This window comes from Culex pipiens, chromosome 2, assembly GCF_016801865.2.
Source record: "Culex pipiens pallens isolate TS chromosome 2, TS_CPP_V2, whole genome shotgun sequence".
Lineage (NCBI taxonomy): Eukaryota > Metazoa > Arthropoda > Insecta > Diptera > Culicidae > Culex > Culex pipiens.
The window spans coordinates 1425488-1439279 of NC_068938.1; the positions used below are offsets into that span (position 1 = coordinate 1425488).

Below are 13792 nucleotides of genomic sequence, written 5' to 3' on the forward strand. Positions count from 1 at the left end.
AAAATGATATTTTATAGATGTAAGCAAACAATTAGAACATATAATGCAATTGGAAGCATGCTCTATCATGATAAAATGTATTTTTATTGATTTCGATCAACAAAACGGCTAGAATTTGAAAATGAATAAATTAGATCCCCGCGGTGGGCTTGATTCAGTAGCCAAATTAGCTCCCAGCGGTGCGGAAACGTGTATTAGCTACGGAGCAAAGCTAAAACTGGGGATCCAACCGATAGGTTTGCCACGCAATTAGATCTCTGCGGTGGAGATGCCCTAAGTCGTTTAGCAGAAAACCATTCGGCAGAATCTATGTTTAGTAGAAAAATAATATAAAAATAATAATCAAATTAAAAAAAAACCGTTTACGAAACTTTCATGCAAGTTTCAACCGTTTGTCTTGTTTTTTTTTTTTGTGCTGCAAACACACTAACTGACAAACTCACTTCGCTGAGTTTGTTTTCGCACTTTTGCCTATAAATTTTAAGTTCGCTATGATAACCAAAAAAAGTGTAATCGTAGTTGAACAAAAAAAATCAGTATGGGAAAGTGTGAAAACGAACACACCAATGTGCGTTTTTCAATTACAGTGAAAGCAATTCAGTCCAGCTGAGCGTTGTCAAAACAAAACATTATTTAGTTCCGTTTTCGAAAGTTTTCCAAATCTCTGCCCCTTCGGAAGTTCCTGTTGGCTCCCTTTCTTCATCCGGGTTTCCTGCAGGAAGTCATAATCTGTAGAAGATGATCACAGCTCGTCAGGGCATCTCAATTATTGCAAGTAATTTTAAGGTATGTTTAAAGAAACAATCCTAATCTGTTATTATTTTTTGGCAGGTGGTGCCGAAAAGAAATTTGGGAACGTCTGTCCTAGATGTTGATAGTGAACACAGGTCAACACTATTCGTCTGCACAGTTCCTCATTTGCAGAGGCGAATCTCATGGCCATGTGTCTGCAGAAGTCGCTCTCGAATCTTAGCCTGGCAAGAGGGAATCAAGTCTGAAACTCCTCCAACAACAACACCTCCACCGGCAAAAGTTTTACGGTCGCGGCGCTTAAGTCTACGGTCAACAAAATGGTTCCTACGTCGTCCTCGTCCAACCCGCTGGCGGTCATCATTGGTGACGGTGAACGTCATCAAGACTACGAACAACCTAATCAGTGAGCTGGCCGGTTGAATCGGTAGATCTGCATCCACGGCCACGACCGCAACCAGTACGGGCACGAGCAGTGCCGCGAGCCAGAGCAGAAGTATTCCGGTGGAAGTAGCAGTAGAAACTCGTGAAATAGTACCGCAAGTAGCATCTCGGTCAAAAGCAGCTCAAACTCGAGCTTGAGTGGCGGAGGTGAATACAGCACCACAACAACGACCAGTAGAAAAAACAGAACTGGTCCGGCAGTACCGATTTAAGCAGTTATTACGGTGGCCACGGCTGGTGGAAATATAAGCAGTACTTTTGAGCACGTTTTCGTGCTCAACCAGCTGGTCCTGAACACGCTTTGCTACCAAAATGGTCTGCAGCGGATCGCGCAACGGTTCATGGCGAACCCGCACAAGCCCCGCCGGATACGCCACCGCTCAGCTGCTCGACCACCAATCCCGACGGACTGTCGTTGCCACTCCAGTGATAAAGGACTTCCCAACAGTGAGGACTAACGCGTGCTCTGTCGCCCCTCTCCAGCCGTAACTAACATTGTCGTTCTTCTTCTTGTTTGCACACTTTTAGGACGCCGAACTGGCCGATCTGCCGGGAATTTTCTGCGTGGTCATGCACGACTTCCGGTTGGACCTACTGCCCACGCCCGAGTTTGTCCAGGTGCACAAGCAGATGTCCAATTCAGTACAAGGGTGGAGCGCAGGACAAGGAGGACGGCTCGGACGAGCATCTGCAGACGTTCAACATTGAAGACATGGAGAACGCAACCATGTTGGAGTGCGTCGGCGGAATCTACCCTGAAAAAGTCGCTCGAATCGTTCAAACCGAAGAAGGTTTGATGGTGGTGGCGGACAGTTCGCGGGTTACCATCCATACCAACGATAGGTCGAGTGTATCGACGCGCTCAACGGCTGCACCGACATCCAGATTGCCGCGGTTGGTAACCTGGATGAAGTCAAACAGTGTGGCAGGCAAACAGCTGACAACGTTCGACTCGTAGAAGTGAGAATGATGAACAAATCGGCCGCTCCACTGCTGTTCCGCGGTTCTGATGTAGAATAATCCCAATTTTAATCAAAGTCGTCCAAAAGTGTAGATCGAGCCGCAGATAGCACTGCATCATCCGTTCAAGTAAAGCTGAGCGGTCAAGCAGCAGGTCAACCTAATCAATTACTAGAACATGAACGATTTCGCTTTTAATTTTGTGTAAATACAGTTCGAATAAAGAATTTTGTGCAAATCAAATTTATTAATTTTTGTTTCTAACACTCTATCACTATATCACGACGGAAAGACCTCTTTCAATGCACCGGTTCTGGGATGATTCGCCTCTGGGATGATTCGCTACCGCTGGCGCGCATCGCCAGTGCAGTCAAGGATTGCGGCTGGATCGACCTGGACAATGTTCCGCTAATGGTCGCCAACACGCTATCCAGCTCGTGGGATCGCTTGTTTGCAGGGACATCCAAGCTTGCCGTGGAAAATCTGTGCCACAGCGCCAAGGACATCGGCCTGTGGGGCATCTTCTTCATGTCCGATCCACTCAAGTACGAAATATGCTGTTTGACCTGCAGGACCAGGATGCTGTTGTGCATGATGGTTACTGACAGCGAAGTTGACCACGACAAGAACCTAATCATAACGAACATGCTGCAGCAGCTGGGGGCTCGACGCCAATCTGCGAGGACATTGGCCGCCTGATCTTGTGCGACAACCGCCGGATCCCGCTGCACGAGCTGAAGCACCAACACCGAGGGCCGGGGCAGGCCCGTGAACAGAATCGGCAGCATAATCCTTGCGTTCTAGCTCCAGTGGCTCGTGAAGCTCTTGTAGAACGAACTCACCGGCAGGGGCCACGGGTTTGTTGTCATCGAAGATCTGAGGACTCGGTCCTAACCAGGTCCCAGTACCGAAAAGTACCTAATAAAAATAATTTTATGAAAAAAAACCGCTTAATTTAAACTAAAATCAATTTCGGATTAGTTTTTTGTTGGCAAAAACAATTCGATTCGTGGTTTATTTACTTTGTCGGACTGCTCGAATAAAATCAAAACATTTCAACAGTGTGACCAGTTTCGCGGAAAACTGCATGAACAAATATTTCATGGCAACCCTGACTGCATGAAAAAAAATATATTCAGTCGAGCACGATTTGAGCACGACGAGCGGAATGAGCGCGATCTGGCACGATTAGAGAACCTGGATCTTATTAGAGAACGGCCATCTCAAACCAAGAGTAACAATCGAAGCACTAAAACTGTCGAACGGAGGTACCAATCGAGCGAAAAACAACAACGATGAAGGTGCGATGAGCGAATATAGTGGAATTTGACGCGATATGATGCGATTTTTATCAAATCGCGAAGTGTCATTCCCCTCGGATCAGAAACTGTTTTTAATCGGTAAAAAGTTGTACATTAAAATTTAAATAAGGCTTTAGGACCCTTTTCATTCCTTTATCGCAATACCAGTTAATAAATAAAAAAATAAAAAACATTGATTTCTCGAATAAATGTTAATCAGTATTTATTTAGTAGGTGTATTTCAGAAGCAATAAGAGTAGTAACAATATAATGAATAAAAAGAAAAAAAAACAGCTTTAGATTTCTGATCATTCGTTCTGATCAGGCTTTAGTGGAGATGGGCGTCAATAGCATCGAGATATTCAATGATGCCGATTTTCTTGTAATCCTTGACCACATCCAAGAGTTGCTGGTTGTGATCAACCGCGTTCGGATCGACCGTTTTGAGTCCAGCTTGAATTTCGCAAACCTTGCCTTGAGCCGCCTTTTGTTCCAGTTGAAGAGCATTAATCAAGGGGATGATCCTTGACTTTTTGAAGCCCTGTCGAGCGAATCGCGCGTGCCAGCTTTCGTGTCCGTTAGTATCACGCGGCAAGCCAGCTTTAACGTTGGCGTTGACGCTCCACAACTTAGGATCGTACAAAGGAGCGACTTTTCCGCCCGTGGTCGGGTTTACACGGCCGTTCACGTAGATTGCGTCGACATAGTCCATCCATTGTTTGAGTTCTGGCGGTGTAATTTTCTGGAGTTCCATGAACGCTGATGAAAGAATTAACTATTTAGTTACAATCCTCAAGATATTATAATTCGAAACTCACCATTCGGGATGTCTTTAGATGGCACAAAAGCAAGTGCCTTCACGCGACAGTAGTGCCGATACAGTTTGTAGTTGTTGTTAACCTTGACCTTGCATTTGGTTTCAACGTTACGCCACAATGCTTGCGCAAAATGGAAAAAACACGTTGATCGCCTCACGTCGTGCAAAACTTGTCTGAACGCGTTAAGTTGAGCTTGCTCGAAATCAGTGTAGATGCGCTTGGGTCGGAATGAGATATTCATCCCGTTGGCAATAGTCAGGATGCTCTCCAAGACAGCAGTGTAGAGTTCTTCGCTTTTGGAGGACATCAGGACATATACTGCAGGAACGCTAGTGTCGTGGTTGGGTGCTACCGAGCAATGCAGTGTATACAGCTGACACAGAAGCGGCGAAAGTCCGAACGTGCCATCCCCTGTCCAGTACGTCGCACGTGCCATTCTGCGTAGATCTCCCTCCGTGGTGAAGATGAACGCACACTGGCCTTTTTCGGATTTTACGCAGCCGTGGTAAAATTTATCACCGTCCAGAGATATGCGTAGGTTCTCTGGTACGCTCAACTCCGCGATGGTCTTCGGGTCTGCGGTGCAAGCTGTACGGGCTCGCTTAATTATTTGTCGTTGAGCGTTCTTCGACATGCGTGCCTGGGTCGCGTTAGAGACCCTAGCGCCGGCTTCGGAAGCTACGCGGGATGGGGCAGCCAGGCTTACTACAGCGCCCTCCTTCAAGAACTGGCGCAGCTTGAGGTCATCAACCTTCATTGGATCTGGTACGTGGCTGTGCGGAGTCAGCTTCCTGGGCTCGTGAATACCATCAGCTGCCACTGTGGTAACTGCCCGTCCGGCACAATACGAATCCGAATTTTTGCCATGCTTCCGATTCCGACATTCCCAATAGTGGGATTCATCACGCTGTAGAAGTAAAATTGAACATTATTTTTTTTTTGATATAATAGTTCTCGGAAAAGATCCCTATAAGTTTGTATGGATATGGATATGGGTGAAAAATGAGGTTATAAAACTTGTGCCATACATAAACTACTCGAAAACATGAGTCAGAGGTATTCAAAAACAACTGACAGAAAGAATCTTGACTCAATGTTGCCAAACGAATGTACCATAAATGCAGTTAAGGTTATGCACGTGGTTTTCTAACCTCACTTTTTTGGCCTTAAGTTAATGTCGGAAAAGTGACAAATTGTTTTCATTACAACTTACAGTTTTGTCCTTCACGTAGTAATACCCGTCGAGGTAAAGTAAATCTCGGCCGTTAGTTGTCTTCAAGATCCGGGAAGAAACAACTTCCGCCGTGGGATCTTTGGCTCCAACCGGGTTGTCGTCCGCATATGACTCCTCCAGCGTGGAATCTGTTTCTTCCGGATCATTTTCAGCATCTCCCTTTCTGGCGGTACTACTACCACCCGGAATCCGTTTGGCCTCTTTGGTTGCTTCCTGTGTATCAACGTCATCGTCGGACCAGCTAGAGTCTGCTTGACTACAGGACTGATACTCATCGGAGTCATGGGACCTCGCAGAAATATCCGCTTCGGAATCCTGCGACCTCGCCGAGATGTTCAGCTCCGATTCCTGTGGCGTTGCCGAAATGTCAGCATCGGCCAACGATTCGGCTTGCAGCTTCTTCCGGTTGAGCTTTGTTCCTTGGAACGCCATTTTGCATCCGCTCACTGCAAAGATTTTTAACTGAATGACTGCAAAATTGACAGGCGTCCGATCGAAAACGAAAAATGGCGCGAATGAGGACTAAAGAAAACGGAGAAAATTTGCGCGGGAAGTTTTTTTTTATTTATATGCACGGTTAACTGAACGTATAAAAATCAAAAATATTCAATTCAATTGGTGTTTATTAGAATTTAACAGTTCTGCTCCAGGATGTTACATTTGCAATTCAGAGATTTGGAGAACCTTTCAACTGTTTAGATGTTGCTAGCTGCATGCTCTTTTAGGGAAAATAAATTTTGAGAAAAAACCCTAGATCAAAATCAAAAATATGTTTTACTGAAAATAATAACAACTAGATTCTAAGTAATGTACAAATTTGAATTTTCAGTTGAACTATTTAATAAATATTATTGCATTTGAACACAACTTATAACCGCAAGAAATAATATTTGTTGCAAAACCGTTGTTGGGTGATTTTCCCCAGTCTCGACGTTCTAGCAGGATTCTAGCAGAATTCTTAGAGAGCTGGATATTCTTAGAGCATTCTAGCAGAAATGTTCCACCGTTCTAGCAGGATTCTGACAGAACCAGCTCTGCTAGAATATTTCGTGACTGGGTCTAGACTTAGCCAAATTTTGTCGATTTATGATTAACCCCAACGTTTACTAAGTTTCAGTTTGAGTGTAAAGAAAAAAGTTTTGATGGGCGAAGGAGGCGGATTGCGGCAATAAAAATTCCGGTAAGTAGCGTGAAAAATTGTACTGGCCACGGAACTGGCTCCAGAAGAACTTTTCTGACAACCGGAAGGCCAAACAGCTCCATCCCTCTTGCCAGGGAACTTATTCTGGACGGTCACAGAGCCGGCAAAAACATCCGAAAGGCCAAGAAGTATCCTCCCTCTTGCGCAGGGTACTTCTTCCGGATGATTTTGGCAGGTTCCGCGACCATCCGGAAGTAGTCCCCTGCACAAGAGAGAGGATGCGGTTTGGCCTTCCGGATGATCAGAGAACCGGCAAAAACCATCCGCAAAGAGTTCCTTGCGCAAGAGGAATGATGATTCCTGGCCTTCCGGAAGGTTGTTGTCGGTCCCGTAACCATCTGGAACTAGTTCCTTGCACAAGAGGGAGGATACTTCTTGGCCTTTCGGATGTTTTTGCCGTCTCCGTGACCATCCGGAAGGATTTCCCATCGCAACAGGGAGGGCTTTCTGAAAGTTTTTGCGGGTTCTGTGGCCCTACACTTTTCCGAGGAGGGAAACGCTAGGCGGAAAGATGAATTTACCCCAGTTAACTTATTTTTCTTCTTCAGATATTAGGCGACCCCCTGCGAGACTTTTTGCCGGGCACTTTTTGGAACCAGTTCACGTTCAAGAACCCGAAAAAGCCAAAAACGGATGGTGCAAAGGTGGCGAGCAGGTGCTGAGGCGGAAGATTATCGCGTGGCGCAGTAGAATGGCGACTACGTGCCGAGCGGATCGTGCAGGTTGCCGGTGCACTCCCTCACCAAGGATCATTGCACCGAGGACAAGCGGTTGAGCTTTAGGTGAGTCCCATTTTTTAACTTCGTTGATCGGATTTTTGATATTCTTTTCGAAATTCCAGATTCCTTAAGACAAAAACGCAAATGCATGCGTGAGGCCAAGGCCAAGGATCGGGTGGTCGCCAAAAAAGCTGCCGGCGGTGATCAGAATAACGTTTCCGACCTGGAATCCCAGTACGAGGACGAGTTCGATTCGTATCTGGAACGGCTGGACGTGCCTGGACGAAGACCAACCAGCGTGCACCAAAAAGAGGGGAAATTTGCCGAGAGGGGAATTCGTCACGTAACGTCACGTAAATTTTGGTTTGACACCACGTATAGAAACCTTAGGACAAAGTTCTTTGTCGAAAATCTGCCAAAGCCGAGAAGACAGCCGCGGAAGAGGTAAATCTGGCGATAAATTAGTTATAATTTATAGCATACTTTGTTGAATAAAATGTAAATTAAAACAAGATTTAAATAAAAAATAATAATTCATTATAATAAGTTGATGCTAACAATGAAAAGGGCTGATTGGCTTAGTAAAGTAAATCCGCCGTTTTCATTTGATGCACTGTTGTTTGTCGTTTACTCGGCTCGACTGGCTCTAGTTTTTTGTGTCAAATCGAGTCGATTCCCGCTCGATTCTCGAGCCAAACTCGAGCCTAAATCGAGTTGAGTTTGGCTCGATTTTTCTCACTGGGTAACTCTATATCAGGACACTACGACGAGGGATTATTAGTTTTTGAATTAAATAATTGTTTTTCGCCGAGGATATAAAATTGACTACAGAACTGATTCGCTAACTCGAATGGAACTGCATACGAATAAGGTCTCCTAGGCCCAGTGAAAAAAAAAATATTAAAAATATTTCCATCAAAAGTGTCCATGTGACATTGTGATCTTCCCCAAGGGATGCACCAATCTGAAGAAGCTCTCTGCAATGAAGGTTGTGGCAAGCACTATCATCCGGTGGGAGGCCTACCGGAACAAGCGGCCGAACGTGACCCAGTGCAGGAACTGCTTGCATCTGGGCCATGGAACCAGGAACTGTCACCTCAAGGCCAGGTGCAACAGCTGTGGGGGTCCCCACACGACGGACGACTGCCAAGTGTATAAAGCCGAGCCGAAGAGGTGTACCAAATGCAACGGAACGCACGAAGCCATGGACCGAAGCTGCCCCCTAAACTGTCTCAAGTTTTCGTAGAAGGGAAGAGAAAGCCACTCGGAAGAGTAAAACAGGAGTTGTAGTTTGTCTCGATGCTCAGCACGTAAAGAAGGCCGCAGCCGGAGGTGCGAGCTCTTTTATTCATCCTTCATAGTATTCATTTCACTAATACCGTTACAAGTAAAGAGAACGTCAAATGACATTTTAATGATAGGGCGATACCTATCAGTTCTTCCCCTTTAGAGAAAATACATAGTTTTAAGATAAGAAAATTCATTCAAGAAATTACAAAGGTAATGTAGTTATTTACATAGAAAATAATCCAAATTATTTAGATGATGAGAAAGAACTAAGTGTTCAGAAATCGTAAAATTATTATCTATAGATAAATTCACTGTTCACCACAGGCTTCTTAATTCGCTTCGAGCGCCGAAGGCAAACCGCCGGCAATTCTGCCGCAGATGCGTCTCGCTTCCGGCTTCTGGATCGTGCCGTTGCAGCTTCCGGGAAACCCCGGAACAAGCCGCTTCCGCCGTATCCGGCCCCCAACATATCTTCGTCTAAATTCAGCATCTCAACGTCCAAATCCACCACTGCCGCGTCCGGCGCAGACTTCTCGAACGGCGTCATCAGGTTCGGCCGTTCGTCTTGTTGCTGGTAATGTGGTTTAAGCTGATCGCGATGCGCTAGCCACACCGCGCTTCCAGCCGACACCGATCTCCTTCGAGTCCACAACACGACGATTCGTGCAACTAGGCGCCATCGCGTTTTCTTGTCCTCGCTCCACTGGGAACCGTGTTGAACGAGTATCTGTTTAAAATACAAATAAAATTGTTTTATGACATTTATAATGAAAACTGTAATAACAAATCTAAAACTCAGGACAGAAATCCAGCATATCAGCCTGTGAACAAAGCCAATAGACCTTGATACAACAAGTAATTCATCACTATTGTGGATTTTCGATTGGGAATTAATGCAAACACTGCATGGAATCAAGATATTTTGATCTATTTTATGAAAATATATGCTAGGTATGTCCCAAGTTAAAGAGACTACCTCATTCACCACCCTTTCAAAAAGTTTCCATTGAAACCATTGAGTTTCCACATCTACTATCTGATCATCTGTCAAACACTTCTCTTGAAAAGTTTTAGTTTTAGGTATGCTACAGTTTAACTTGTTTATAATTTGCTTTTCATTCAATGTACCATTGCACACCCAACTATTTGAAATTAAACTAAATTTCCATTTCAGACAATCATCGTCTTGAATAAAATTAATGAACTGAATTGAACAAATGACCAACAAACTAAAATTATGGAATTCTCCATTTGTCACTTTCGTCAGCCCGCGAATAAGATTTCTTAGCAAACAAATTGAGAAAACTAATCTCAAAAATATGAATAACACAATGACTATTGCCAAACTGTCCAGCAAACAATTACATTCAAGCAAACAAACCAACAGCTTTGGTTTGATGCTTTTAATAAGATTCCTGTCCAACATTTGTTGTTTCTCAATTGTGTACCAAATATGACTTTCCAAAAACAGATTTAATGATTTGGCATAGATGACTTGTAAACATTTCAATTTCCCGCTTTGAAAATAAAGCGGTTTGCCAACTTTGTCATTTAACAACCAGCAATCGTCCACAAATTTTTGATCATGCCGACCACAAAAATTGTCAACAAAGCGATTGTCTAACTTTTTAGCACATCCTTTACTCAAAATCAAAATAAATTGCAAATTTGCAATGCTCGTCAAAATTTCAGTCATCAGTTCGTACAGAAACAACGAATTTTGTATAGCTTTAAATTCATTTTGGCAAACAATTACAGCAATCATAATCAAAAATATTATCATCAATTCAATGTTTTGCATATCATACTCGTTTTTCAAATTAGATTTACATAGCTTTAAACTCAAAACACTACCTTTTCGCCCTGACATCTCAGAAACTTCGTCAAATAATACTTTTTCAAAACAAACACTTTCCGAACTTTCTTGAAACATTCCCCAAATTGGGGTTAAAATCAAATTCTGAACATCATCAATACAACATTCAATTCCACAACCATCATTGCCAATCAGCAGCTTTTTGTCCGAACTCTCATAGTTATCAAGATTTGCTTGATTTGAGTTAACATTAGTGGTAAATAAACATTCCAAATCAAAATTGTCACTGTCTTCCCAATTTGAGGTATAATATAAATTTGCTGCTATTGCATTGCTTGAAATATTCCTTTTGGTAACAAAATTATGTTCAATCGAACCCACGTTATTTTCCAACATCACATCTTGTTTCATATCCAAAACATCGTCATACAAAAATAAATTATTCAAACCACACACAACATTTTCTTCCCAATTTGGGGCACCTTCAAAACTCACGCTGACATCTGCTAAAGGTTCATTAAAACCTACATTCTCACATTCACCACCTTCCATGTTCTCATCATGTAAAAATCCAAAACCACAAAACAAATTTTCATCCCAATTTGGGGCATCATCACAATTTTCATCAATATAATAACAAGTCTTATCAAACAAATCGTTCAAATCCAAAATCGAATCATCCTCCCAATTCGGGGTAAACAAACTTTTCAAATCAATGTCAACATATCTATCATCATCAATTGGTATAGAAAATGTGCTGTCATTCAACAAGCAACCATCATCAACTTCAAAATCAACCATTTGGTCCTCTATTTGTGTTTCATCCAGCTTAACATAAGTTGTGTTCAAAACAGTAAAAATTTTCATGCATTGGTCGTTATTATCTTGAAAGTTTTCTATTTGGTTGAACATTTCCGCATTTGCGTACTCAATTTCACTACCTTCATTGCAGGAATAATTATCTGCAGTACTCTCACCCATGAAATTCACAAATTGTCTGTTAAAGTAATCAAGTTTGAAGCAATTTTGCTTAGAATGACCCATTTTCCCACAAAAATCACACGAAATTCTAGTCTGAGGATATCTCCTATCATAGCTTTTGTGAAAATACCTTTGTTGTTGTGTTTGGTTATTGAACCTTCGGTTAGTGTAAACTTGAGAATCAGAATTGTAGTTTTTATAAGGCTGAAATCTGGAATTGTTTCTCCTTTCTGGAAAATTTTGCCCTTGCAACCCATCATTTTGTCTGTAATTTCCGTACCGTGAAGACCCTTGTCTTTGTGTTGTTGTCTTTTGAATGTAATGAATTTGTTCTGGTGTAAAGTAACTGTACTGTCCCAATTGAGATCCTCCAGGTTGATAGTTTAATGCTTTAACGTTTTGTTTTGCTATGTTCCATGTTGTGATGAACTTGTCCATCTTGTCCAAAGTCAAACCTTCCTCCTTCAGCAAATTCTCTTTGAGATTCCCGTCAAGAAGACCCGCCAGAACCCTGTCCATAATGGCCACGTCCTTAAACGCCCCAAAACCACAGAATTCCGCCTGCATCTTGACCGCCTGCACGAAATCCTCATTGGATTCATCAGGTTGCTGGTTTCGCTGACTAAAACGAAAGCGTTGGACTAAGTCCGGCTCCGTTTTGTCCAATTTTTGTTTCAGTTTCAACACAATGTCAGCATAAGAGGCCTTATCCAGCTCATCTTTGCTGTAGTGCAATTTTAATTGAGAAAAGAGAAATGGACCACAGATCGTCATGAAATGTGATTTCTGACGATCATCCGGCACTTGATTTGCGTGAAAGGTATAGGCTAGTCGATCGGACCAATCCGTAAATGACGTATCCTTCCTAAACATCTCAATAGAGGTAGAAATCCCGTTTGAACCCATGTCTTAAAAAAAATCACGAATAAAATCAAAATTCAAATTTCCCAAAGAAAACAAAATAAAAGAAAAACACACAAAAATCTCTATTACTGCAAATCCAGGGATCAAAATAAAATAGCTTTTCACTCACCGATCTCCTTCCCGGCCTTTGCCAGCAAGCAACACAAACCCCCAGTAGATGACTCGTCCTTCGATCAGCGCACCAGCACCGAAAATCGTCAGTGCCCGGAACAGCAGAAGGAACTCCGCCGTGGCCAATAAGCCCCACTAATTAAATAAAAAGAAAAACTCTCTTAATAATCAAAATAAAATAATGAGACCTTTTGTTCTTATAAAACAAAAGAATCATACACACACTTACTGTCACAAGGCAAAATGTTAATTATTAGTACACCAAAATGTCGAAACAAAAATTTCCTTGGTGATACTGCCTAGGAAATTTCACTTTTTTTTTAAATAAAAAGGCAAAAAGAGCTTGTTTGACCCCAATCGCCCTTACCTTGCGTTTCAGCTCCTCCAACACCAAAGAAAATCAACGCTCGCCGCGTCGCGTCGCCGACCAGTCAGCGTCCAAAATGGCGTCCTACGATGAAATTCCACCGACTACCGCACCTCCGCAGCCAATCAGCCGAATCCAGCCGAAATCCTCCCACCGGTTGCAAATCCCGGCACCAGGAACTACCCGAAGAATTTGCGCTCTCGGTCCTCTTGGTTGCGGCACGGCACCTGCGGCAAACAGGAACACAAGCTCCACTCCTCCGATCCGCTACAGTTGCACACACACACCCGGCGTAGTCGTCGGAGTGAACAAAATGGCTGCTGCCAACGCCGCACGAGGCTTTTTCCAGCAACAAATTCACCGCGTTTTGCTTAGAATCTCCCCCTTCTCACGACCGACCCACGCACAATTTTTTTTTATCAGTGTTTTGGAAGCCTCACCGGCCAATCGTTCTCCACGAGAAAAAACGAACTTTTTATAACCGAACAAAAAAAAATTATTGCACGCACTACGTCAAATTTCCCCGTCGCCAACTAAACTGTCTCAAGTTTTCGTAGAAGGGAAGAGAAAGCCACTCGGAAGAGTAAAACAGGAGTTGTAGTTTGTCTCGATGCTCAGCACGTAAAGAAGGCCGCAGCCGGACGTGCGAGCTCTTTTATTTATCCTTCATAGTATTCATTTCACTAATACCGTTACAAGTAAAGAGAACGTCAAATGACATTTTAATGATAGGGCGGTACCTATCACCCCCCAGCGTGCGGATTTCATCCGGATGCGGCAGCAATCATCGAATCCGAAACCGCCGGTACGAAAGGCGAAAAAGTAGAGTCCAGCAGTTCCGGCGTTTACGCCGCCGGAGTTCCCTCCGCTGCCGGA

The 13792-nt window shown here is 43.3% G+C and overlaps 2 protein-coding genes and 2 long non-coding RNA genes across 10 annotated transcripts in view; 3 read left to right on the forward strand and 1 right to left on the reverse strand.

The window, feature by feature from the left end:
• Window positions 1-13792, forward strand: part of LOC120427085 (protein nubbin-like) — a 175899-nt gene that overhangs the window by 33031 nt on the left and 129076 nt on the right. The gene's annotated exons all lie outside the window — the stretch shown is intronic.
• Window positions 710-4106, forward strand: LOC120427086 (mitochondrial-processing peptidase subunit beta-like). Of its 2 annotated transcripts, none has more exons than XM_052708215.1 (2): window positions 710-1641; window positions 1723-4106. In XM_052708215.1, exon 2 carries the CDS (start codon window positions 2473-2475, stop codon window positions 2851-2853), a length of 381 nt encoding a protein of 126 aa, XP_052564175.1. In that variant the 5' UTR covers window positions 710-1641; window positions 1723-2472; the 3' UTR covers window positions 2854-4106. Both variants share the same exon structure in this region, with proteins under 2 accessions (XP_052564175.1, XP_039447867.1).
• On the forward strand, window positions 6433-7949 carry LOC128092963 (uncharacterized). Its single transcript, XR_008212127.1, has 3 exons — window positions 6433-6687; window positions 7257-7490; window positions 7550-7949. It is a non-coding gene; the product is annotated as an uncharacterized LOC128092963 (long non-coding RNA).
• On the reverse strand, window positions 8695-13514 carry LOC128092962 (uncharacterized). The gene is made up of 3 exons (XR_008212124.1): window positions 12917-13514; window positions 12548-12684; window positions 8695-9444 (listed from the first exon to the last, which is right to left on the reverse strand). It is a non-coding gene; the product is annotated as an uncharacterized LOC128092962 (long non-coding RNA).

Coding starts and splice junctions, on each gene's coding strand:
- LOC120427086 (XM_052708215.1), top strand. CDS start 2,473: ATGATTCGCCTCTGGGATGATTCGCTACCGCTGGCGCGCATCGCCAGT.